The 26,252-nt window shown below is 35.5% G+C and overlaps 4 protein-coding genes across 8 annotated transcripts; 2 read left to right on the top strand and 2 right to left on the bottom strand.

Annotated features, from left to right (window-relative positions):
* Nucleotides 1-331: 331 nt before the first annotated feature.
* On the top strand, nucleotides 332-4,794 carry LOC115448265 (monocarboxylate transporter 12; the record flags this gene model as incomplete). The annotated part of the gene is given in 7 exon segments (XM_030175650.2): nucleotides 332-451; nucleotides 1,709-1,933; nucleotides 2,202-2,905; nucleotides 2,907-2,982; nucleotides 3,066-3,226; nucleotides 3,229-3,268; nucleotides 3,577-4,794. Coding segments are annotated over 7 exon segments (1,484 nt in total), but the record flags the coding sequence as incomplete, so codon positions are not given.
* Nucleotides 4,795-4,889: 95 nt separating this feature from the next.
* LOC115448266 (rhodopsin, GQ-coupled) lies at nucleotides 4,890-9,804 on the bottom strand. Its single transcript, XM_030175652.2, has 7 exons — nucleotides 9,590-9,804; nucleotides 9,174-9,339; nucleotides 8,599-8,729; nucleotides 7,688-7,907; nucleotides 7,306-7,393; nucleotides 6,218-6,367; nucleotides 4,890-5,687 (listed from the first exon to the last, which is right to left on the bottom strand). The coding sequence occupies exons 1-7, from the start codon at nucleotides 9,669-9,671 to the stop codon at nucleotides 5,571-5,573; spliced, it is 954 nt and encodes a 317-aa protein (XP_030031512.2). The 5' UTR covers nucleotides 9,672-9,804; the 3' UTR covers nucleotides 4,890-5,570.
* A 726-nt stretch (nucleotides 9,805-10,530) lies between these two features.
* LOC115448285 (visual pigment-like receptor peropsin) lies at nucleotides 10,531-23,660 on the bottom strand. Of its 2 annotated transcripts, none has more exons than XM_030175674.2 (7): nucleotides 23,422-23,660; nucleotides 12,212-12,374; nucleotides 12,003-12,130; nucleotides 11,703-11,925; nucleotides 11,541-11,625; nucleotides 11,049-11,195; nucleotides 10,531-10,828 (listed from the first exon to the last, which is right to left on the bottom strand). In XM_030175674.2, exons 1-7 carry the CDS (start codon nucleotides 23,483-23,485, stop codon nucleotides 10,697-10,699), a joined length of 942 nt encoding a protein of 313 aa, XP_030031534.1. In that variant the 5' UTR covers nucleotides 23,486-23,660; the 3' UTR covers nucleotides 10,531-10,696. The 2 variants fall into 2 exon arrangements, with proteins under 2 accessions (XP_030031534.1, XP_030031533.1); XM_030175673.2 differs by lacking the exon at nucleotides 23,422-23,660 and adding an exon at nucleotides 12,549-12,841.
* LOC115448284 (SET domain-containing protein SmydA-8) lies at nucleotides 13,897-26,163 on the top strand. Of its 4 annotated transcripts, none has more exons than XM_030175672.2 (3): nucleotides 13,897-15,257; nucleotides 24,985-25,148; nucleotides 25,576-26,163. In XM_030175672.2, exons 1-3 carry the CDS (start codon nucleotides 14,084-14,086, stop codon nucleotides 25,729-25,731), a joined length of 1,494 nt encoding a protein of 497 aa, XP_030031532.2. In that variant the 5' UTR covers nucleotides 13,897-14,083; the 3' UTR covers nucleotides 25,732-26,163. The 4 variants fall into 4 exon arrangements, 3 of the variants coding, with proteins under 3 accessions (XP_030031532.2, XP_030031531.1, XP_037297638.1); XM_030175671.2 differs by lacking the exon at nucleotides 13,897-15,257 and adding an exon at nucleotides 18,945-20,170; XR_003939089.2 differs by lacking the exon at nucleotides 13,897-15,257 and adding an exon at nucleotides 22,838-23,386 and having other exon boundaries at nucleotides 25,576-25,713.
* The last annotated feature ends 89 nt before the right edge of the window (nucleotides 26,164-26,252 follow it).

Below are 26,252 nucleotides of genomic sequence, written 5' to 3' on the forward strand. Positions count from 1 at the left end.
TTTCGATCACTGATTAATATTCATGTAGGTACACTTTACCGCTTTGTAAACTTTCCAGACAGAATGTTTGTTAACTACTCAAAATACATAAGATTTATTACTATTGAAATGTTGGATATAACTATTTCACAAGCTGATGGTACGTCGCAACAAAATCAGGTTTAATCCATTTGAATTTCAATTCTTATTACTACCAAATACTCTTCTATGGTAACATTTAAAGAAAATAAAAAATTACACATCACTTTGTCTACATTTATGTCAAAATCTATTAAAATGACAATTACTAAACTAATAATTATTCAACTTAAAATATGTATTTATTTTCCAGCCGATGGCATGACCTATTCGTTTGGCGTGTTCTATGCGGAGTTCCTGACCTACTTCGAAGAGGGCAAAGGCAAAACCGCTTGGATCGTCTCCATCCTCGTCGGGGTCACCCTCAGCTCAGGTAATCAATTTTCTTTTTAACGAAACACTTGTACTATTTGTCGAGGCTTGAACGATCTCGACTTGTCGCATCCAATTATTGGATAACTTAATTAAACCTGGCGATATTGTAATAACTTTGGCGCTTATGGATTTCACTTTTGTGTAAAGACTATTGGAACTAAGTGCTTTTTAATGAATGCACAAAATGTATTATGAACTAGGTTAATCTATTTGAAATAGCCATAGCCTCGTGTGTCAATGGCCATTGCACTAGACGTATGTAGATTGTAAACCCATGGATATATTTAAAACAAGGTTTTTGATATGAAATGAACGCACTTAATGGTCATGTAGTGCATAATTATGAATCCACACTAGCACTTGTGCCGGTTTCGCAATACTATGAATGAAGCGAGATATTCATTTTGCTAACAACAGGTATTATCCGCTGACACTTGAAGCCATTTTCACTGGGCTTTTCAAGAGCGTATAGATATATCGCAACACAATGTTTTGGGTGAAATAACTACGTATTCCAGCAATTTTACAATATCTGATTAAACATTTTACATTTATGACTAGTTTGACGTACTAATATCCTATCTCACTCCTGAATGTTTTCGCAATACCTTGATAAGTAGGTATGTGTGATGGATATTGGAATAAACTCTTCCAAACATGCAAAGGTCAATTAGCTACTGTATGTATTAAACAACGGAATATTCCCGGTAAATGAATCATCAGTGCAATGAATCAACTGTTCGCCGAGATAACTTAAAGCGACTGGAAACATCATTTTGTAATTACAGATAAAAACTATAATACCAACTTTAATAAATAGTGTAATTGCATTAAAATCACAATACTAAAGTCATGTGTTCTGTACTGGATCTTTAATATTTAACTTCATTTTTGTATAAGATATAAATCAAATATTATGTGCTTATGTATGTTACTAAGATTTTGATTAGTGATTACAAAAAAGCCATCCTAAACTTCAATTCCGTATAACATATTCTAAAAGACCACATAATATTTCTCTTTGTAGTTTTGTATTAAGGAGTTGTCTTTAAGTATATAACTGGACTAATATTATTATTATGATTTTTACAAAAAAATATTAGTTACTTTTAAACGTGATTCAAAATATTATGCATTCACGTAAACTAATATTCTGCCTGCCTAAGTATTCTAAACAAGCATAAGTGACGCTTCACTTACATTAGTATTGACTATATTAGTATCGAATCCTCTAGGATTTTTTTTTAATTTCCAGGTCCCATATCGAGTTCGTTCGTGAATCGCTGGGGCTGTAGAACGGTGACCGTTGCTGGTGCGCTACTGTCGGCGACTTGTGTGGTGATTTCTGCTTTCGCGAACAATGTGCTCACGCTCATTGTCACCATCGGCGTTGGCGCTGGATTCGGGTTCGGCCTCATTTACCTGCCTGCCATCGTCAGCGTCACTGTTTGGTTCGAACGATACAGGAGTCTTGCTACAGGTAATTGACACAACTGTTCTTTGGAAGTAAATTGGTGAATCCGGCCTAAAATTGTAAATAATAGCATTGTTCAATCTGCACAGTAATAGAAATATTGTAGCAAGATTGACTGATTCATAAAAGTCAAATGGAGCATTGCTGTGAATCAGTAATGTAATCTAGATATATTATTATTTACGCCTCGGTTTACTCTAGAAATACTACGCAGCATGTGGATAATTTATGTAGTTATATTCCACATCTATATATTATGTCCGTACTGTTCCAGGCATAGCAGTATGCGGGTCCGGACTTGGAACATTCTTATTTGCACCAATCACGTCAGCATTAATTACAAAATATGGTTGGAGAGGAGCCATGGCGATCATCGGTGCGCTTGTCCTCAACTGTATCCCATTGGGCCTCATATTCCGACCTGTGCCCGAGCGCCCGCGGACGCCAGTCACGGAACCGATGCTACCCAAGAAAAACAAGTCTCCTCTCAAAAGATCTCAAAGCACGGAACAAGTGACTAAAGCAAATGGAAAGGTGGATGATGGAGATATTGCAAGGCTAACTCTTTCGCAACCTGCTTTAAACAAGCCACACGAACAAAAACAACAACCATACTCTCGGCACGGCAGTGGAATAATGCAGAGACCTGATGTCTTGTACCAAGGAAGTATGACCAGCCTTGCCAAGTTCAGGGCACCATCGCCCGAAAGAGCGCACACCTCCAAAGAAGAAAGAGAAGAGAGGTGCGAATGTTTACCCTGCTCGGCAGAATCGAGAGCTGCTTTGTCTGAAATGTTGGACTTGTCTTTACTTGTGGACCCAATATTTATATTATTTGCAGTCTCAAACTTTTTAACTAGCATTGGTTTTTACATACCATACGTTTATACAGTGCCTATGAGTGAAAAATTGGGAATAGAAAATCCACCGTATTTAATTTCTATAATAGGAGCTGCGAATCTGGTGGGAAGAATTATTTTTGGGATACATAAGTGATAAGCCGTGGGTGAACCGCTTATTAGCTTATAATTTATGTCTTACTATCGCTGGAATAAGTAAGTATCTATGTAAAAAGAAATAGTTATATTTTTCTGTCATCCTTTAAAAATAATACTAATAAAATATTTCTTTCCTCCAGGTACAGCAATGGCAATGTTTTGCTGGGAATTTTGGGGTTTAGCTATGTATGCAACCACATTCGGCTTTACTATTGGTGCTTATGTGGGGCTAACATCTGTAGTGCTCGTCGATCTTCTTGGCCTGGAGAGACTGACAAATGCGTTTGGTCTACTTCTACTGTTTTCAAGGGGATCGCTTCGCTTATCGGACCTCCTTTCGCAGGTAACATAAAATATTGCATCCATAATGACGATAAACACCGCATATATTTTTATAATAGGCACCTAAATTAATCTAGCTTAAACAATGTTCGTCTTGCTCTTTATTCTAAGAGACTATCCAACGAATACTGTACTATTTGACGACAATTGCTCACTAAGACCAATGAATTCACACTAACAGAGTACAGAGGAACCGCGAATGTACTTAAAATTATACGTACTAGTTTACATACATTTACCACCGACTTGTTCATGTAAAACTCTCTACGTCTAATTTTTCGATACACATGTCTCCGTTCTAAATTCCAGGTTTACTATACGACGCCTTGCAGTCGTATGCGCCAGGATTTTACGTGGCGGGAGGCACCATATCTTTGAGCGGATTGATCCTGTTCTTCATCCCAGTCATCGAAAGGCGGACTAACAGGAAACGGTGGCTCCAGGAAACCGCACTGGAGACAGTATAGCAGGACGCGTTGCAGGGGCCGCGGCGCGATTACCCCGTGATCGTGCTTAACAGCCCCTCCACGCCCTCCTCTGCCGGCTCCACGGAGGACACCTATAGTAACAGGGTATACAAAAATGCAATAATGGATGATCATTTCTACATTAACGATGAAGATATATGCGAATGTGGAGATGGTGCGACGGATGAATGCGATGAACATTACTATGATACCCATCGAGCTCATTCCAGATACAATGTTGGGAGTACATTTGAATACGTAGATAGTGTTAAAGAAAAAAGTGCAATATAAATGTTTATTTTTTCTCCTTTAGTTCATATATTAAAAGGAGCGGCAGTTTTGTGTTATTTTAAGAACTGCAACAAATTATTAAGATTAAGTGATGTTCGCTGTCGGCTATGCAGTGGTGTCATAAAGTGTGAATATGAACGGCGCAGAGCGACAGCTGTAATACTTATTACTTTTTCGATTGGCCAGTTACCAATAATCGTAGAACATGAAGTATGTTCGCTCACGTACGAGCGCATACGATATTGTTAGAACGTGTGGTTTTACGCCATACACGGCCTTATTGCGGACCAATCGTGGCTAGATGTGATGAGATCCAAAAGTACCTAACAGAAGCATAAACTGCTTTGTGATTTTAGAGTAATAGTTTTAAAATACAATTAGTTTTGTATAGTACTCATAGAATTTTATTTGTTGTACATTGTTCTCTTCAGTTCTCAGCGACTAGTGATATCTCTCAAGTTGTGTTCAAGTAGGTATAATTGTTTATTGAAACTCTTTAATTTCCGCTGTAAATTATAATTGAATAGCTACATCTAATGTATATATTTACTACTACGTACATTTATTGGACTGAATTAGATAATCATACAATGTATTTTATCATTTATATGACTGGACTGTGCTGATATTCTTCGTACAAATCTTTATCTCTTTGTATTATACTGTTGGCATTCTAGCAATCGTATATAATGCGATTTCAGTGTACATAAATGTTACTCTATGTAAGGTACTATGCCTAATAATATTTAAATATATATTGTCCACCGCCTTTGTGCTATTTTAATTTTATTTAAACTCACCCTCTAACTATAACTAAACTATACATTAAGTCCTGTGACCATTTTTTTATAAAGATAAAACAGCAAATACAGACACAACAGGACAAATAATATAGTATATGTCTATGGAAAACCGTGAACTAACTCCGCCTCGTGTCTAAACAAACATCGATCGAATGTTAAATGACATTAACATTGAAATAAAAGGAAACCAGCAGCTACATCTACATCGGCATTTAGTATTAACAACATGTAGGTACTTACTATGATTCCAGGGGCCTCATTCTCTATGCCACACATTTTTTGACAGCGCGTAACAAGCACGTAACGCACCGCGTCACGTTTGCTGATATACTTAAGACAATATAAAGAAACACACGGAATACTAGTCAACAATAATTTTACGAAGATAGCGTAACATGGCCGCGTTACGATTTTACACTGTCAGAGAATAAGATTCCTGGCCCCTGATATGCCAGAACGTATTTTGATAGTTCATAACAAGCACATAATTCACCTCATTGCGTTTATGGCAAACGAAATTGATATAATAGATTTGGCATTCTATGGATGATTTCCGCAGTAATTTCATGTAAATAACATAACACGGCCCTGATACGAGTTTACACTGTGACAGAGAAAAAGGCCCCAGTGTGTTATTTTTAAATTAACAATTTATCAAAATGCGAAATTATTGAAACATTAGAAAATAAAGATATGACTCTTTTGTTTTCCTGTGTGTGCGTACAGTCATGCGTGATTAATTTTATTCGTCCTTGATATTTTCTTTGTCGCTATCGTTAGTTGTGGAGAAGTAAATCATGTGACTTCGTAGACGATCGTCGACTACCAACAATGTTACCACGGTCATAGAGGGTGAAATCTGTAATAAAAATAGGTTCTTGAATAGCCGTCTATTCTAGCCGTCTAGTTTGCCTCCGTGGCAAAGATGTGTTGCGTGCGCTGTCTATCACGCTGTGATCTCGGGTTCGAATCCCGGGTCGGGTAAAGAGATGCTAGGTTTTACTGCTTAATATAAAGCCAGAGCCTGAAAATGTGCCCGGTAAAGGCAATAGGCCCGTACTCTTTTGGATGGGACCTAAGATAGCTGGCGAAATGTGGGTGGGTACCTCTGCCTACCTTTGATAAGGAAAAAAGGCGTGATGCTATCTATGTAATTGCTACAACATACTTATAATGTATATCACATAAATGTATAAGCTAAGCATAACTGACAAATAAAATGTGCTAGAAACTTGTGGAACAGGCACTTATTAAATGATATATCATGATATACAAAATAATTACAACGACCCAGATTTTTACATTTGGATTTGAATTTGATTTATTAATTATTATCGTAATTAAAACTTAAGAAAATATATTTAATTATAAATGTTTAATATCACTTACCCAATGTATCCACATCGCCCATTTGATAAATAAAGCCGAAATCACATCGAGAGGGTCGATATAAACCAAGTAAGAAAACACCACCCATCCTCTTATCAACGCGATTGGTGTCCAACAAACCAAGTTTACAACTGTCACGGCAATTACATTCTGAAATAAAAAGGCAAGTCAATATCAAACCCAGAACCCCAAAACAATTATAAGTATCTGTTTATATTACAAATAGTTTCATTATGAATAATGGAAACGAAAAGAAGCAAATATATCTCCCGATGTTTAAGGTTTAAGAATCATTTATTTCTCATAAGATTATAAATTAATCACTGACTAAGAAAACTACATAATATAGCTTTATTGTTTTTTTTATACTGACGAGGTTTGAGGTAGGTATATGTGGTTCGATCATCTAGTTTTTAAAACTATTAATGACTCGCGTTGATTAAATGGAAAAGCGAAAACAGTGAGATATATTTTTTTAGTAATTCTGCCTGCACCCATAGTTTTCAGATATGATATATTGTAATATATATTAATGTGTACGTCGGTCCATATACCTAGGTACTTTACGTCTATGACGCCATAGTTCTAAAAAACAGTAGTCAAATTACAAAGATTTAGATTTCGTGAAGGAAACGCTTATAAACATTAATAAAGTCAACTAAGAAAAATATGATGATTATTGCGAATATGAAGACAATATAATAATAACATTGGAAGTAGTATAATTAGATGTGGAATGTTGATGATGCGTCATGAACGTGAAACAAGGTCTCCTCTGCTTTGTAGTCCAAAATGTAACGATATGACACATGGGAAGTTTCCATTAATGTGTTTGTTGGATGAAATGTACAAAATGATGATAGGGGAATATAAATGTGTACAATAATTTCGCAGTTTTAAATACTTCTACAGGTTAGAAGTTAAGTTCCTTAATATGCTACATATTACAAATATTAATATTTATTTACAAATACAACGTACTGAAAACTGTGTATTTTTTATAATTATCTTTGAAAGTTTATGTTAATAGAATATTATAATACCCCTCATAATAAAGTCTCGATGTGACTCTCGATGTTAAAACTTACGCGAGTAAATCTTGAGTTCCTATGGGTTATCTCCAAATTAGAATTCTCTTTTGTTTCCAAAATACGAGCCCAAATTAACATCATAACCCTGTGAAATACAAAATATTTAGTACATGTGAAACACATTCTGAACATTTCATTTTATCACAACAATCATGTTTAAATATCTCAGAAAATTTTGTATAATGAATGTAAAATTAGGTCATATTAGGTCCATAACGGAGGGCTAGAATCTAATGATAGTAAAGTCACACCTACTGTAACAATAGGTTTTTCTTTAAATATGACAATATGAAGCACTTCTTACGTTAGGTATATAGATACCGATATAAACACGAATCGAAAAAGTCGCTTACTTAGAACAAAGTTGATTTAGACTTACATAAAAATTACAGGCTTGATGCTTCTAAGAGCAAATATTATGACAACAACGTATCTCTGCCATGCAACGTCTGGTAGAACCATGTCAAAGGTACACGAAGTACAAGAAAAGTCGAATCCATAATGACCAAGTCCAATCAGCGGTGGATACGAGTAAAGTACAGAAAAGAATACGCACAAATACAGGAAAAACGTATAGTGGTTGTCTTTGATTGTCCAACCTGTAATGTAAAAAAAACTATAATACTTATCTATACTATTTATATATTCTAATATAAACGGGAAGTTTGGATGTTTGTTAGCAAATTACGCCAGAACCGCTGAATGGATCTGGATGAAATTTGGCACAGAGATAAATTATTCTATGAAAAAGCACATAGGTTACTTTTATTCCGGGCAAATATATAGCGAGACTTTTATCCCGGAAAAACTTTTTCACGCCGATGGAGATGCGAACAAAAGCTAGTTAAATGATAGTGCCATGAGCAAGTATTTCTATTTTATAAATGAGTTAGCTTAACCGGCATAATAGGTATTAGTTACCACTGTCGGAAAGCTAATATCGCAGCTTTAGTCTTATATCTGTGACATTCCCGGCAGACCAAACATAACTCATTATTCTTAATCCTCGTCGTTTAAGGCTTTTAATATGTTTAAGTAACTTCCATAACCGAACGCACATGTTCGTTAGCTCGTTGTAGCATAATAATAAAAGAAAGAATGATTTTAGCTTATTCATATCCTAACAAAATATGCCATGCAATCATTTTTACATCCCAAGAAAGTAGGTGAGCATCACGAATGGACGCAAAAAAATGGAAAAATGAGTGAAGTAAATATAATATAATATGTGTATTTGAACCGGTTCTTTGAGCGTATGATTATTTGTGATAATTGGTTTCCATGACCTACCGTTAGTAGTGTACTTGGCAAGTACGTATCTCTCAATACACACGTGCGTGAGGCATTCCACTTCGAAAACAGCCAAAAAGGTCTCCATGAAAGCGAAAAATTCACAGAATTGTTCCTGAAGTCCATACAAACTGTAATATTACAAACACGCATATGTACCATAAACAGAAGAACATAAATATTTAATGTTATTTGTATATAATGAAAGGGCCAATCCATGCATCGTCAATCGAAATTTGCGATAACTGCAATTAGATGTCACTGTTTTTCGTTTTAGGAGTGTTCTCAATAATGATCATTAAATTGGTATATCGGAAATCATAGAAATAGCATAGTTTCCATTATATACATTCTCTGAAAATTGTACTGTTCTATCTACCATAAATATTTCAATAATGTTATTCTTAACTTTGAGGGTAAGTAACTACTTTGATTATAATTATTGTTATGTACGTTAATATTGTTTTAACATCTAACTTACATAAAGAGGGTTGACGACAATCAAAACGTTAACAATAATAAATTCGTCGTCACACAAGTATACCGGGTAGGTACTTCCATTTAACTAAACTCACCTTTCAATATATTTGATGAAAGGCAAATGAGCCATGACTGGCACAATGCGCCTGATGCAAGCCGCCAGAGTAAAATTTGCCAAGTTGTTGTAGCTGCGGTCGTGTCGTAGATTGGATACAAGAAGCGTCAGATTCAGCCAGGCGCTTAAAATGACGGATATCAGTCCTGAAATCAGTATTCAAAAAACCATAGTATGGATCATTTAATAGTAAGTAACACATATTCATAATAATAGGAAAACAATACTATAGAAAACGAAATAACGTTTATTAGAAAGAATAATCATATATTTAATGTGGCGGGCGCCTTTTCAAATCTTTCCAACAAATACCTCACACAATATAACGGAAACCCTATTAGAATTTTAATAATAAAATTATAAAATAAATTAGAAAAACTATTTAAGACACATTACCCCCAGCAGTAAATCCGTCTTGCAAAGCAGTCCTTTCATTATCATCAAAAAGTTTATTCCAAACGCATGTGTCTGTAGACATTTTTGTTGGAACAATATTCGTCTCAATTATTCTTCAATTGGCCTTTTCGAAATATTTTTCCAATCTTTTTCATGCAAACTTGGAGTTGCCACGTCTTGGACCGAATCGCTTGAAAGAGATTTAACTAGTGCGCTCCCTACACAAAGATGGATGCAGGGTCTCAAGTTGCATCTTGAATATTGTACCAGCAATGCACCAGTTTTGACACGGTCTGTTTAACCTATTGTTTACACATACATCAGAAGCAATAGTATAATTATAATGTCTAGACGCAAAGATAAAATTTGTTACTTATTTCAAAGGTTAGTAAATACGGTTGTGAAATATAGAATGCGTTAAAAAAAAGTAAACTTAAAATGTGTCTAATGTACAAGTTTTCACTCATGATAACAGCATCGACGTCAAAGATTTTAGATGTCGTTGGCTTTCCGTGAACTTGCCAATAAAATGATTATTGAAGCGGAGTGCGGAAATTCTTATATTATATAACGTATCTTATTATATCATAATTACCGAATGAAAACAAGAAGAAATTTGTATTGCCTTTTTTATTTTACATTTGGCGTGATTTATATCTTATAATACGATATATCTGTTTATTATACCAAATCAGTAATTTTATTACCATTTTAAAACAATTCCTATCGAATAACGTCAATCATTTTGTGGCGATCTCTTTCTAATGCCCTACGCAATATTATTCTTTCATATTATATTGAATTATTTATTTCATTAGTATGTTCGATGTATAAAACATTATTTAGAACAAAATAAAAGTCACTGTAATTAAATCTTGATATATATACGTGATTATGAAACTCATTACTCGCGGGGGTATCAACCATATTAAAATAACTTATAGAACAAAATATGTTTATTATACATTTTAGAATTTTATAATATCGTTGATTACAGTCGAAACTTAATAAACTTTACACAAAACTCAAGCAAAAGCCACCGAAAAGTCTTTTTCCTTCATCGCAGAACATTTTTACGTTGTATCCGTTTTCTTCGAAGAATAAAGATTAAATACGATTGTATCTCTTCGCACGTTCTGGGTGCAGCAAAGCGTACTGCTTGCGCATGCGTCCTAATAATGCAGCCCGTAGTCTCTCGTCTCCAGCAAGGTAACATAGCACAGGAACGCTGGTCGCCGCCTGAAACAAGATAAAAAAATATGTAAACACAACCACATATTACCAAATGCATCGTGAGTATATTGCTAACTTTTGCAGAAGATAAATGAGTATTGAAAGGAAGAGATTTTAGCTTCAATAATCTCAATATTTGTACGGAATGTAACAGCAATTCTGGCATACGATATGAAACATTTTAAACTTATAAGTAATTGTATTGATGTATCAATCAATGCATTACCTCGGAGGCTATAGAGGCGATCAAAGCAAGCGCAGCTGGCACATGAGGTCTATATCCGTATGCAAGTAAAGGCACCCACTGCCACCCCGCTTGAATGGCAGCTGGAATCCACAAAGCTAAAGTCGCGATGCACACTGCATGGACGCTCTATACAAACGAAAGCAAAGTTATATTGTAAAATAATCAGTTTAATAAGTATTGAGTAGGATAATGGATTTGATAAATGGTAAAATATTTAATTTTATTTGTCGCTCTCCGTAACACAGCGAGCCAGTCAGTTTTGAAACTAGACAAGACAGATTTAACTTCCAAATAGACCAAAATATATTATCGCAAATAGTATATGTTTTGATCTTATGTGTGATAAGCCAAAAATCTAGAACTTGATACTAACACAAAATTACCTTGTTGTACTTACAATTCGGTTGTTAATTAAATAAGAAATGTAAATTGTTTTAATATGTGTTTGCGCTAATCTTTAAGAACATATACCTGTGTTAAGCTCTTCTGTTCTTTTTGTTCTTCACCTTTATAAAATATTTTTTCCAATCGAACCGCTTTTCCCATATAGGAGAACCTACAAAAGCACAATCGATTAGTCGTGAAAGAAATATAATTAATACATTTGTATAAATATTATATACTATTTCTTACATTGCAATTACAGGTATCACTCCACATATGAGTATGTAAGGCACTGTAAATCCTAAATGTTTAGCTCCAGAAAGTTGCGATGGCCAAAGGAAAGTGCAGGATGTCCCGGTTGTATCACAAGAGTACAATCCATATCCAAAAAGCGGTGGTGTTGCGAATATCACAGAGTTTATCCAACTTATTCCAACAAGGGACCAGTATAGTCGAAGGTACAGGGACTTTTCTGGAATGTTATTCATTCAATTACATTCATGTACGTAGGATATTACGTTCATGAAAATAATTTCGGTAAATACATACCTCTTCTAAAATATCTAGCTAGCAAATATCTCTCCAAAACGATTACGAAAAGTGCAGTCATTTGAAAGACACCAAAGAATTGATTGAAAAAGGCAAACATTTGGCAGCATGCAGGACCAAATAGCCATCTAAAACAACAAATGAGTAATTAAATCGCATAGCTACCAAATTATTACGGAAATTAAAGCATCGGTCATCATTACACATACCGTCGTGCTACTGCTGATGATCCAGCAAAAGGAAATCCAAGCAAATTTCTGCCAAGTGACGCCGTGCATAGATTAAGTACCAATATATGACTCTTGAATTCTAGTAGGTGACTGTGGATAAAAGTGGCAAAAAGCCATCCATTGAGCAGCACCCCAAACACACCTGCAAACGACGGTGTAATTTTTTATATCTCTAAGTTTTGTGGAACATTTTTACATTCACTTAAATCACTTTACATCAAACCATTATCATAGCAAACTGTTACAATCTTCCGTTTAATTGACACTGCTTAATATATTCACAAGAACACTTTTTACTATAAAAAATAAAACTGACCAAAAAGAAAGAGACAAGCGCCCAACAATGTTTTGTAGGAACTGTCGAAATAATACCACGGACACTCGTCTTCATGATAATCGAGCATTGCTGGTGAGCCTCACTCCCTTCGCGTACAGGGTGTTACGCACCAATAGACAGCTTTTTGAGAAATTCGAGATGTTGATTGCGCATTTAGACTTTTTACTTCCACAAACGTCCACGTTGGACAAGTGGTCACAGGGACTGGTCAGGTTGACGAACCAACTGAGGGACTAGCTGGAACAAAGGAGTGGATCGCGTTACACTCCTGACGACACTTTGTGCACGTTATCGAGGGCGTGAACGAACGCAAAACATGCTACGCTTAACAAATATTTAGTCCTCTTTACTTAAAGCACATCTTTAACTTACGTTCTTTCAACAATAAGTTAAATAACTTATTGTTGAAAGAACTTTTTTGGACACGACAAATGTCGTGTCCAAAAAGGTTTTACAAATATGTTACTTGAACGTGAAAACAAAATATTTATTCATAATACAGTATCGAGAAATTTATATAATCTCATGAACTCAATCGCAACTCTCGTCATCTGAATCGATCAAACTTCTCTATGCTGATGCTTATCGACTGTTCAGCAAATGTTTGCAATAATATTATGCTCACAATATTATCTACCTACTTATAACTTTAATGGTTTTAATACCATTTAAGTACTTATTTGTGTTCAATACAACAAGGAAAATCTACGTTTTATATTACTGTGAATACTCATTGTACTTGCTAATTATAATATTGTAACATGTTTTTATAAATGTACATAAAATTAAATTATCATATTTCATAAATAGATCGATTATGGTCAATCATCTATGTATTAATTAGTATTTGAATTCTCTACGGGATATTCAGTCAGGAACTAAATAATTTCTCAAACTTCCGTTTTGAGTCCGCGACAATATTAAAATTAGTTATGTAAATTGTTTACGTTCCATTAACTACATAATCTAATTGAATTTCAATAACAGTTTAATAACAATGAGACTGATAAAATTCAAATAGATATTTCTCTAAGATGTATATAGTGAACTATATCAGTAAGTTTAACCTACGGCAGTACAGCAGCTAATATATTACTCTTCACATCGATTTAAAAATAGTCATGTCTACTCGGCCTATATTTAAATTACAGGTGTTTGAATTTTCCCAGATGTCACAGGTTCGTCTTCCTCACTCTTGGCAGTCAAAGCAAAAATGTAATCGCTGACCAATCGCAGATCTAAAGACACCATGTAATTTATTATGTGCCTTATGATCTATACTTATTGGTTTGGCATCGCCCGTGACTACTGACTAGTGAAGAATACGTTAGGTACGTATTCAACTCGCACCGCCGGCGCACGTCGATCCCGCACAGTTAATTACGGAAAAGATTACGCACGTTTTTGGCTATGTTAAAACAGAGCCGATCACCGCTTAGCTGTTATCAAACTCGCTGATTTGTATTCGCATTGAACTCACAGTGCAGTACGGGCAGCGTCCGAGTCACGGCAGGATGTTGTCGGCGGAACAATTGTCGTTAATGGTGAAGGAACACCTCGGACTCTATAGCTACTACGACGACGTACAGCACTCTTGCAAATGGATTGTCGGAGAATCTTCAGTTGGGGGACGAGGACTTATCACCACCGAGAATATAGCTGCTGGAGAGGTGCTTTTCGTTGATCATCCACTTATATACGGACCACGTGCTGGAACTATATTACAACAAGGCTGCACAGTTTGCTGCAAGTTGGATAGCGACGAGTTTTTCAAATGTTCTAAGTGTGCGTTACTTTTATGTTCCGGACAATGTCAAGACTCTGGTGTACATTCAGATGACTGTGCTATTATTTCGCGCTGGGGGACTAAAGTACCCATTGAGGATGTCGATGATAAGTTATTATCACGAGCGCTGACGGCGATTAGAGTATTGTTATTGAGTGAAAATCAAAAACAATTTATGGCTTCCCTTCAAGCACATACTTCGCCACAACACGGAACTGAAATAAAAGATCTGAAACAATTTTTCGATATACCAGAGGATGAAGAGCAGTTGATGACATTAGCGTGCTGCGTGTTAGACACAAATGCGTTCCAAATAGCATCTTTATACGGTAAAAAGGAAATGAGTTTGCGAGGTTTATATCCTGTGTCAGGATTATTGAACCACAACTGCATCTCTAACACTAGGTACAGCTACAACAACGAATATCAAATGACAGTGAAAGCAGTAAAACCTATACCAAAAGGAGCAGAAATATTTACTTGTTATTCTGGAGTACTGTGGGGAACTCCGGCACGTCGAACCCATCTATATAAGACAAAACATTTTTGGTGTAAGTGTGAAAGATGCGCTGATCCAACGGAACGCGGTACTCTATTAGCGGCTCTAAAGTGTTTCTCGAGTGAATGTTCCGGGTGTCTACTTCCAATAGAACCATTAAAGCCATCAACACCTTGGCGTTGTTTAGAGTGCAGTCTACGAATTCCCAGCAACAACATTTGTGCAATACAAGGTGCTCTAGGAAGTTTGATGGGGACATTGAACTTTGAGAATGTTGAGGAATTGGAGAATTTTCTACTTTATCGTGTCACAAAATATATTCCCAAGACGAATCAAATAGTTATTGATCTGCAGTGTCGATTGATATGGGAGTTTGGAGATGCTGAAGGATTTCGTTGGCATGGTAAGATAGCATGCAAACCCTGTAATGTTGAAAAGTTATATAGCCGTCTAATTATGATTCATGTCCTTGTATATACCAGCACAGAAATGTAAAAAATTAAATCAGCCATTTTCTTCCATCTGTATTGTACCTTTATCACTTATGTCATGTTTTTATTTGTCACGTCCCTGAAGTGCATTAAGAGCAATGAGAAAATTACGTAAACCTGCAACAATAATATTTGCGCCGTACATAATTTCTTTATTTACGCCTTAAAGGAGTACACATAATATTATAAACTAACGTGCCTCTGTTGTTATTTTGATCGGTATCTGACTCATCATAATAAAATGTCAAAATCATTATCGATTTACAGGTCGTGTAAAGTGCGACAGATCTTATCCTTATCTCAATTGTATGCAGAGTTTTTATGTAACTGTATATATAAAAAAAAATCCTTGAGGTTTCTTGAAATCAATAAGTTGTAAACAGACTGATGTACGGTCGGATGTAAATCTTTATGTAATAGGTCGTCTAAAGATAACTGGGAAAATAACACTCACATATGATTACGTATGGCTTGTCTTCTTTTGTTCTACAAGCCGTTCCTTTGAACCGTATTAATAGGTAACCTAGATAAAAAACGCGGACTATGCAAAAAAGTCGTCACAACGTTTTCAATTACCAAATAGATGCCAAAAAATTGCAATACTCACGAGCTATATATATAACGTATACATGACAAGATTTAATTCCGTGTAGAAAAAAAACAGTTTTTTTTTCTTAGTGCTCTATTATATTGTAGGTTTAATCTGTTGGATGTCGGCCCAGTCAGTTAATAAAATGTAACTGATAGTTATTACCTTTAACTTCTAAAAGATAACATTGTGTACATAGGTATATAAACTTAATCCGATAAGTATATCATAGCATATCCGATGCTACAAGATGTGTTCAGGATTGGCTCCAGTACTGTCCAGATAAATGTGCTAATGTTAATGGATGTGAGATTATTCATGCGCACGAACATTATGAACCAATTAACACCTGGGCCCTTATTCTGTATGATAGTGTAAACGCGTAACGCGGCCGTGTCATGTTATCTTCGAGAAATGTGCGTGGAATGGTATTCTGTAAGCCAAATTTCTATAGTCCTAAACATGACGCGTTGTGTGACGTGCTTGTTACGCACTGTTAAAATAACGTGCGGGATAGAGAATAAGGCCCCTGCTGATGACACTCATTGATAATTATAACAAGCTTTTCCTGCAACTCAGTCCGTGTCAAAATTGTTCGATGCCATGATGCCATTTTGAATTCAAGTTTCGAATTTTCTGTAATAAAATTCTATGTACTTTAAAGGAAAATTTAAATATAGAATTTCGATTCTCATAAGTATTATCTATATCTATACTATTATATAAAGCTGAAGAGTTTGTTTGTTTGTTTGTTTGTTTGTTTGTTTGTTTGTTTGTTTGTTTGTTTGTTTGAACGCGCTAATCTCAGGAACTACCAGTCCAAACTGAAAAATTCTTTTTGCGTTGGATAGCCCTTTGTTCGTGGAGTGCTATAGGCTATATATCATCACGCTATAACCAATAGGAGCGGAGCAGTAATGGCTAATCTCAGGAACTACCGGTCCAAACTGAAAAATTCTTTTTGCGTTGGATAGCCCTTTGTTCGTGGAGTGCTATAGGCTATATATCATCACGCTATAACCAATAGGAGCGGAGCAGTAATGGCTAATCTCAGGAACTACCGGTCCAAACCGAAAAATTATTTTTGCGTTGGATAGCCCTTTGTTCGTGGAGTGCTATAGGCTATATATTATCACGCTATAACCAATAGGAGCGGAGCAGTAATGGCTAATCTCAGGAACTACCGGTCCTAACTGAAAAATTCTTTTTGCGTTGGATAGCCCTTTGTTCGTGGATTGTTATAGGCTATATATCATCACGCTATACCCAATAGGAGCGGAGCAGTAATAGCTAATCTCAGGAACTACCGGTCCAAACTGAAAAATTCTTTTTGCGTTAGATAGCCCTTTATTCGTGGATTGCTATAGGCTATATATCATCACGCTATACCCAATAGGAGCGGAGCAGTAATGGCTTATCTCAGGAACTACCAGTTTGAACTGAAAAATTCGTTTTGTGTTGGATGACCCTTTATTTGTGGGGTGCTATAGGCTGTATATCATCACGCTATGACCAATAGGAGCGAAGCAGTAATGAAACATGTTGCAAATACGGGGACAATTTATTAGTTTTGAGAGCTTCCGTTGCGTGCGCTGCGTAAACGGTTAAAGTTATGCAACAATGATGTATGACGGGATTGTTCCTCTTAAAAAGTTCAAAAAAAATATCTTATAAAACAAAGTCCCCCGCTGCATCCGTCTGCCTGAACGTCTTAAACTCAAAAACTACCCAACGTATTAAGATGAAATTTAGTATGGAGACAGTTTGAAACCCTGGGAAGAACATAGGCTCCCGGGAAACTACTACTTTTATAATGGAAAACTTTAGCCTGAAAAACTTCATAACGCGGGCGGAGCCGCGAGTAAAAGCTAGTCTATAATAATTTTCCATTCAACTTTTGGGCATAATTAAAGAAGAGTTTGAACATGAATTTAGTTAAATATGTTACACACAGTTATATAGTTAGTATAGTGTAACATTTATTTCAAACGTAAATTTTACTTTTGTAAGTTTGTTTATTGCTATTTTTTATATCTAATATCAAGTTACAACAGCTTTTGCCAACTAAAAGTCATTTCTTAGAAAATGCCCACGGTGCTCTTTTATGGAAGAAAAACCGAATTAATTCAAAATGAGTCCTATTCTATACAGCCAGTGATTTATACATTAATATAAATATACAAACATATTGTTCCCACAATTTTAAATTATTATAATATTAGTAGACTTAATATATCTTTTATTCTACGTCACCACTATTACCGTATCCTGTTCTATTTTATTTTCCGTGTTTACGGATTTAAATTATAAATAACTTTAACGACTCGTTTTGTTTCTTACCGCAAGTATGTAGGTTGTATAAATAACCTGAAACTACAGCAGCATATTTTAACCGATGCCGGTAAGCTGATTTGTAAACATCCTAATATTCAGCGTATTACAGTCATGGTCTAGACAAATTTAACCTAAACCACGTGTCGATCTTTACGCCTATAAATAGGACATAATATATGCACAATTTGTCCACGTTGTCGTTTAATATATTTGTGGTTTAACGCGTTAATTTTTTCAATTGCAATCGTCAAAGCACGTAATGCAACAAATGAAGCGTATTTTAATATTTTTTTGTATCATCTGTGAAATATTAACCACTTTCTTCCTTATAATGGCATTGAAAGGAATCGTTGAACCTAAAAAATTAGAACATAAAACTCACAACTACACAATCGTGTAAGAATATAATAAAAAAAATGGAATTGCTTAAAATATTGTTTGAATTTAGCAAATTAACTTTGCTATATTACGCACACGATTAGTTTTAGAGTGAAATTACCGACATCATACAAAATTGAGTGCGCAAAGTGCAGTTTTAAACTGAGCACAAATTGCGAAACAGACACATTACGTCAGATTCGACATCTAGTTGCCTCCATGAAACAGATGCGATTTATTATTTCCAGTGGCTATTTTCACAACGGGTCATACATATGAATGCCGGCTGGATTGGCAGCGTCAGTTAGACGGTGTACGCTGGTGGACCTCGCATGCCATCAAGCGCAGTTCCACTATATCGAATTCGCGAAATGGCACAATCGACCAACGAGGAAAATCTAATCCCTTACCAATATTATACAAGCGAAGCTGAATGTAATATAGAAATCAAAAAATCAAAACTAGGCGGAAGAGGATTATTCGCGTGTCGACCTATTAAGCAAGGTTCTTTGATCTTCGCCAATAAACCTCTAGTAGTCGGACCGCGTGCCGATTGCACCGGTGTATTTTGCTCAGTTTGCTATATATCAAGTGATTCGTGCTATCCTTGTGAAAAGTGTCAAATAAACATATGCTCCGAAGAATGTAAATTCTCTCCTGATCATGTGAAATTGTGTAATTTTGTCATTGACAATTGGAAAATTAAATCAAATCCGCAAAATAATCTTGACATATCCAACATTTTAATATATTTACATTTTCTGATTTTAAGTGAAAATAAAAAAAGTATACTAAAAATATATCAGAAGGATAAAACTAAAAATATTCAAAATCAAATAAAGTCTCTAGAAAATTTCAAAAATATAATACCACCCGATCAAATTACATTTATCCATATGATAGAAGAACTTTTAAAAGTAAATTCATTTAGAATAGCCAATAGTGTCGATAACAAAAAAATACCACTACGCGGATTTTATCCTCTATCAGCATTTTTAAATCATTGTTGTGTACCAAATACAAGAAATATTTTCAGGACAGATTATGAAATGGCTGTTTATGCAACTAAAGATATCGCAGCTGGAGAAGAGATTTTGACATGCTATACTGGCCTCTTGTGGTGTACACCTGCAAGACGTGTTCAGCTTTACAAAACTAAACGATTTTGGTGTACCTGTTCAAGATGCCAAGATAATACTGAAAGGGGCACCAATTTATCGGCAGTGAAGTGTTTATTGCGCAAGGACTGTGTTGGAGTTCTCTTACCGATCCAACCTACAAATCCCACAACCGACTGGAAATGTGATATGTGTCATGCAAACGTCTCTTCTGAACAAATTAGTACTATCCACAGCGTGCTAGGAAGTCTGGTAGGAACTATCGATTTGGATGACCAATTTCGTTTAGAATCCTTGGTACTAGAAAGATTAGCAAAATTCGTACCCTACTCCAATCAAATTTTTGTTGACCTAAGGTTTAGATTAGCCGTAAAGCTGGGGTTTGCAGATGGATTAAAACTTAATGGTATTTAATAAATATACTTTGTCTGCACAGCTGGCGTCGATGGATTAACGTAAAACATATTGCTTGTTAATACCGCTTGCTTCGTTTATATCGTTTACTAAGCCGTAATGGAAAAACCTATACTACAAAGTAAAAATAGTTAATACATCATACCCGTTAATGTAAAGAAAGTTAAACAGAGTCGAGACAAAATTAGACCGCACTACAAGCTTCTAATGCGTAATCTCAACAAAATTTACGCCATTTTGTATAAATGAAAACGTATTCATAATATTTCAATAACAGCAGCAATATACTTTTTATAACTTATGGCGTCCCATAAGTTTACTATTACATTATTACTGTGCAAGTTTTTGTGTTCCGGTTTGAAGGACATTGTGCTTAGCCAATGTTTAAAATGTCAAATGGGTCCAACGGTACCCATTGGTCATTATGACCTAAGGGTCACCCTTGTCACAAGTGCAGTGCAACATTGTTGTCGTTACTTGTTATAGGTACTTGTGTCACATAAGTACTACCGAGCAAGCAAATTGTTCGACTTTTCACTCTTTTATATAAAAAAAAACCTCATCCGCTGAACCTTTGGAATCACTTCAATGTTCAGATTTTAGAACACTTTTTGTTATTTTGGTAGTTTGTAAACGAAATCACCGACTTTATTTCTAAAAATATGTGTTATTCCTTGTTTCGCATCAGCTGTTATGATGTAGGTAAACGTAACACAAACAATTTGAACAATGCTTCACTAACGCACGTTTTCGATGTATATTGCCAAAACATTATTACTGTGCAAGTTTTTATGTCGTCTCTAATAACTTGTTGGCTTGTTACCTTGTATTCATAAGTACTATGTGTATACTATATTCATTTATATTTTTACTTTTGAACATATTATACAATATAAATTTCACTGATCAGTTATGAATTTACTTTGGCTTTTAAATATTATCTCTTTCCAGACTCACGGTCGGTCTATAAACTTAATATTACAAATATCGTAGTTTACTTCAAACCAACTTGAGCGTATTGATTTTCTAGGACATAATGCGGTTTTTACTATGTCAAGGTTTAATTCAATAACAATCATCGCATCCAAAATTAACGTTAGTATAAAATTTATAGGTAGCTCAACGACTGCATCCAGATTTCTAATACAAAATGAACAAATTTACTTAGGATTTTCTAACATTGATTAGTGACTTACTACAGGAGTACGAAATTTGTTAGCAATACATATTCATACGTGTTATTAAAATAATTTCGTTACCAACAAATAACATCAATAGCCAACTCAATAATGTCAGCTTTACAGAACAAACGTTTAAAGAGAAAAATAAAGTAACTTTTAAAATTTTAGACCTTATTAATTACTTTTAAGTGTATTCATTTATAAAGATGAAGGATGTTATGATGAGGAACCTTCCTATTAAGGAAACTTTAAACAATATTTTTTTCATTTTAAAAACAGTAGCTTTTGTACATGTGTGGTGTAGTGTACCCATAACACTTTAAAGAGTGATACGGGATTTCACCTTCGTCGTCGAAGTGTACCTACTTATTGAAATATACGAGTACAATGCCTTTTTTAATAAAAATCTTGCCTTATGTTCAGGAATTTGGTTAATTCATAATTAACGATGACGCATATAGTGTTGCGTTTTTGGTATAAATACGATACGGTCGGTGAACAAGTGGAACGTGATAGCGCTCCTCCACAACAATATATAAACACAGGTAGTACATAATATAAGTAGGTACAACGAAAAATGCAACTTTAAATACATATTAAAATACAAGGCACTTCCATGTTGACTGTTTTATATTTTACATCCCGTTTATCCAAAGATGGTACTACATTTACGACCAGTTTTTATTCACGCCAACCCAAGTAAAAGCCGTGTTAGTCTTCTCAAAACTGCAAGCTTTTAGGAATTAGGATGTATTTTTGGAAAGATTATATCTAAAACCTATCGATAACTACTTCTAGTTTCTTCTCGCGGCACCACTCGCGCGGCGTGCAGATCTTTCCCAGAATATAAATTCCGTCGTGGAATTTTCCACAGTAAAAAGTTGCTTACATGTTGATCCAGGACTGTGTCTCAATATTCCTGGAAATCCAATTAGCAATTGATGCAAATTGTTTAGCAATCATTTCAACACCTTCAACAACTTTTATATTTAGTAGGTATATTGTAGCCTATGATGGGAATATGGATAGTGTGACTTATATAAAAGGAAAGGACTTAAACCTAAGCGGAACTGCAGGGAAAATCAAGTGATTATAAAAGTCACTTAATCAATTAGTTTGTCCTAACCCCACGCATAGTCGCTATAAAACTTCGTATTCACAGAGGTTCGATGCCCTGGAACCCTCCTTGTCTGGCATTTTTGAATCACAGAAGTCTGGTTTTGAACACGCGGCGACGCGATTTTAAGTATTATGCTTTTCCCTTTGATATGTTAAAACATCTATGATAGGTGTAGTGTCCTTCAGTGTCTACTCTCCAAGTGTACAGACGTATTTATATAGATCTGGATGCAGTAACCAAACTAAAGTATTTGTATACATATAGTGTTATGTTTTTGCCGGTTATGACGGATCAATTGTCTAAATATTTCTTTTTTCGAATAGCTAGCTTGATGAATAGAAATAGTAACGTTATATTTCAGTTTTATGTTCAGTTTTGTCCCCGTGTTCCCTCTGTCCCGGTATACTCAGGCGTATCTATTTTGCCAATTATGTTGTCATGGCGTCGCGTCGCGTCGTGATAAGTAACACTAAAATGTAAATTATACGAAATACAAAATGTAAAACACAAAGAGCAAACCACGTACGTAACCACGAAAAGTAAAACAAAAATATTTTACATTCACTGGCATTAAGTAAACAAAAGCGTAATAAAATTCATAAAGGTCAAAATTCTAATAAGTGGATTCCTTTGTTTGTTTTTACGCCGTCGCGAACGCATGGCTCCTGCAGATAGAAACGTAAAATAATTTTAAAGGCTCGTTTAAATTGTGTTATGTGTAGTTAGTATTGCAACGTAGTTCAGAGGAGCGTGTCCCGTGCGACGAGTACTGCGCAACAAGTGAATAAAATCGGAGACGATTATATCTCGAGAGGCAGTTGTACGATTGACCGCCAATTGACATGGGTGCCGCAGCGAGGAACCCACGGCCACATGTAATCACGAGGTGGATCGGTTTACCTCAGCCGTTAGTACACTCCATTCATAACTAGCATTACGTACCTATTAACCATGCGGATGTGCACACCAGCGGCGAGCCAATAATATTTGTATGGAACGTTGGCATTGACACGGCATTGTGAACAAAATAAGTGAAGTGTGACACAAATCATTTAATTATTGACGGTTCGATTGTATCATTAAGTGTGATGTAACTAGGCGCCTTTTGTGCCGCTTATCATTCGTGTGTGTTCGAGTTGGCTTCGCGCCGTTATTTGGCTATCGGTAAAGGGCTACATTTCCGATACTGCCAACTATTTCTATGATTTCACGAGCCAAGTTTTCAAACGGAAATCAGTCCACCCACTAAAACAATTTCCTTAAAATACAAATTTGTCGCGTTTCGTAGTAAAGTGCGCCTTGTTGGCGAGGAAACGATCTATGTACATAAGTACCTATACCTAGATGATATGAGTACGTTATGTTAAATTTGTTATTGATTTTGTGTACTCATCGTTTTAACTATATACAAAAAAAAGACGAAAAAAAGTTACTTTCGTCCGAACGAAGTTTTTTACCAGTTTATCTACAAGTTCTAATTGGCAACGAAGTTTTAACATAACCCATCCCAGTTTCTAAAGGGTATACTTTAGTAAAATCTTTGCTTTTTAACAAGTAACTCATTAACTTACCTTACTTCAATTGTTAATCAATTTACCAGTTTAATTGTACAAACTTCCATAATTAATTTTTTTTTTTAAAGATAAGGTGAATGTTTGAAGAATCTCGTTGAACGTAATGCATATGCCCAAGATGATATTAACACGCCTGTTATACGTATATTGACATAGACAGACACCCCCGTTTTCTCCCTAGACATAGGCAGCGTCTTGACCGTGCCCTGGGATTGTTGCCTAATGTCCCTAAGTAACTACGTCAGTTTTTTTTACCTGACCCTACTTTTGTAATCCTGCTTATACTAACACACCGGACTTTTGGGTGAGCGCTTTAGGCACCCTTGAAAATTAAGCGATCATTCTGAGGGCAATCCACTAACGGGTTACGAACCTTGGCTCAGAAGTCAATGGGGGAGGATGATACATGGAAAATTAAAAAAATATGGATGCGCGTAGAGCGTAATGCGACCTAACAATCCTGACTATTAACTTTCCACGACAAAGAGTTTTGATTGTCTGCCGGTATCCGTTTTTTTTTTTAAATATTCTTAATCCCATGCGCTACCTCGTAACTAATACTATTACCACAGCTTACTATATCTAAATTCTATGTATGTACCTATATTCTGCAGTGCAAGATTGTCACAAATAAGTAACACTTACCTACTAAGTATGTACTCGTAGCAAAAAGAATTGTAGTACCTACTTGGTACAGTCGGCAACATGTTTCTATCTCAATTAATACCGAAACACTATTGCCTGAAGTGAGTTTAATCCAAACTCCGAGATAAGAAGTATCCAAATTAGGTTAAAAAATTCCTTAATGTTCTCTCGTACGATTTATTTATTTATTTTTATAGTAGCATTTCCGATTACGTATATACCTCGTCATTTCTCGAATATCTAAAAATGTCAACAGTCACAATTCTAAAAGCAATATGTATGACAGAGCTGTCGGAGTCCCGGCTGTCGCTGAAAGAGAACCTGTGCCGCGGCACGTTGCGCGTGCTGGCAGCCCTGGGCGTGGGCGACGCGCACCTCCGCGGCCTCGTTCTCTACCATCTGCACGCTGCACTAGCAGAACGCGCCAGGCGCTATCCAGATCTTTACGAGGTAGCATCTAACTTATCTGGCCTAAATAGATTTGATAGGAAATAGTTGCTCATGCTTATTATTGGAACAGGAAGTAAAATATCAACCTTTTTCGTGAATTTAGGTAAGAAAAGACGTAATAAACTTTACTTAAATTTATGACACTTTAAAAAAACCGACCCTAATTCATAGCCTGTCGGATTGTTACGCTTTCACAGCTGAAACACTGAACCAATTTCGATGAAGTTGGTGTAGATAGTTTTGAGCTCTCGGATGAATTTTTATTTCACGCAGGCGGAACCCCGTGTAAAAGATGAAAAAAATATTTCTTGAACAAGGCTGTACTGGCAGGCTTTACTGTACCATTGCCAAGCAAAGAAGGCGTGATTACCGTTTAAGTGTAGTAATCATTAATATATTTCCTTTATGATATGATATTTATTTACAGGAGCTGAAATCTGAGATAGAGAATTGTATAGAACAAGCGTATCACATTCTCCAAGGTGACATATCTGCGCCACCGGATTTGGAACTCAGACACCGATACCTTGGCCCCGGCTGTGATAAACCTCAAGAAGAAAAGTTCTTTATACTTGATAAATAGGAAATCGGGTTATTAGTAAACGCAATTTATTGTTTTTTGTAAGGTATAATATATGTAATCGCTATTAGTACTATTTTATTTATTTACAAACTGCGTCGTCTGCGTCTGAACTATTTATTCTTACTTTAATTTAAAAGCTATTTATTCTCGCCTTCAACAACACTATCTTGAAGATGATACTGGCAATGCCGACAAAAGCTAATCTAGATAACTGTAAAATCTTTGACTATGTTGGAAACACCTTCGCCATCCGCACCTCTGTGCCTTCTTTATTTTTCAATCAGACGACGCAGTTTGCATAGACACCGATTATACAAATTGTGAACATTATATTGATAATTTGTTAAATTGTGTCATAAGCGTAAAAAGAAATGTTACATGCCTATGTCATCAAATTATATTTATCTAAGTAAAATAAATAATTTGAAAATACTTGTAATATTATTTACGACTTGCACTTCAAATACATACACATTTATCCATTAGGTATTATTATTTATTGCATACATTATTATGCCAAC

The sequence above is a fragment of the Manduca sexta genome, chromosome 23, assembly GCF_014839805.1.
Source record: "Manduca sexta isolate Smith_Timp_Sample1 chromosome 23, JHU_Msex_v1.0, whole genome shotgun sequence".
Lineage (NCBI taxonomy): Eukaryota > Metazoa > Arthropoda > Insecta > Lepidoptera > Sphingidae > Manduca > Manduca sexta.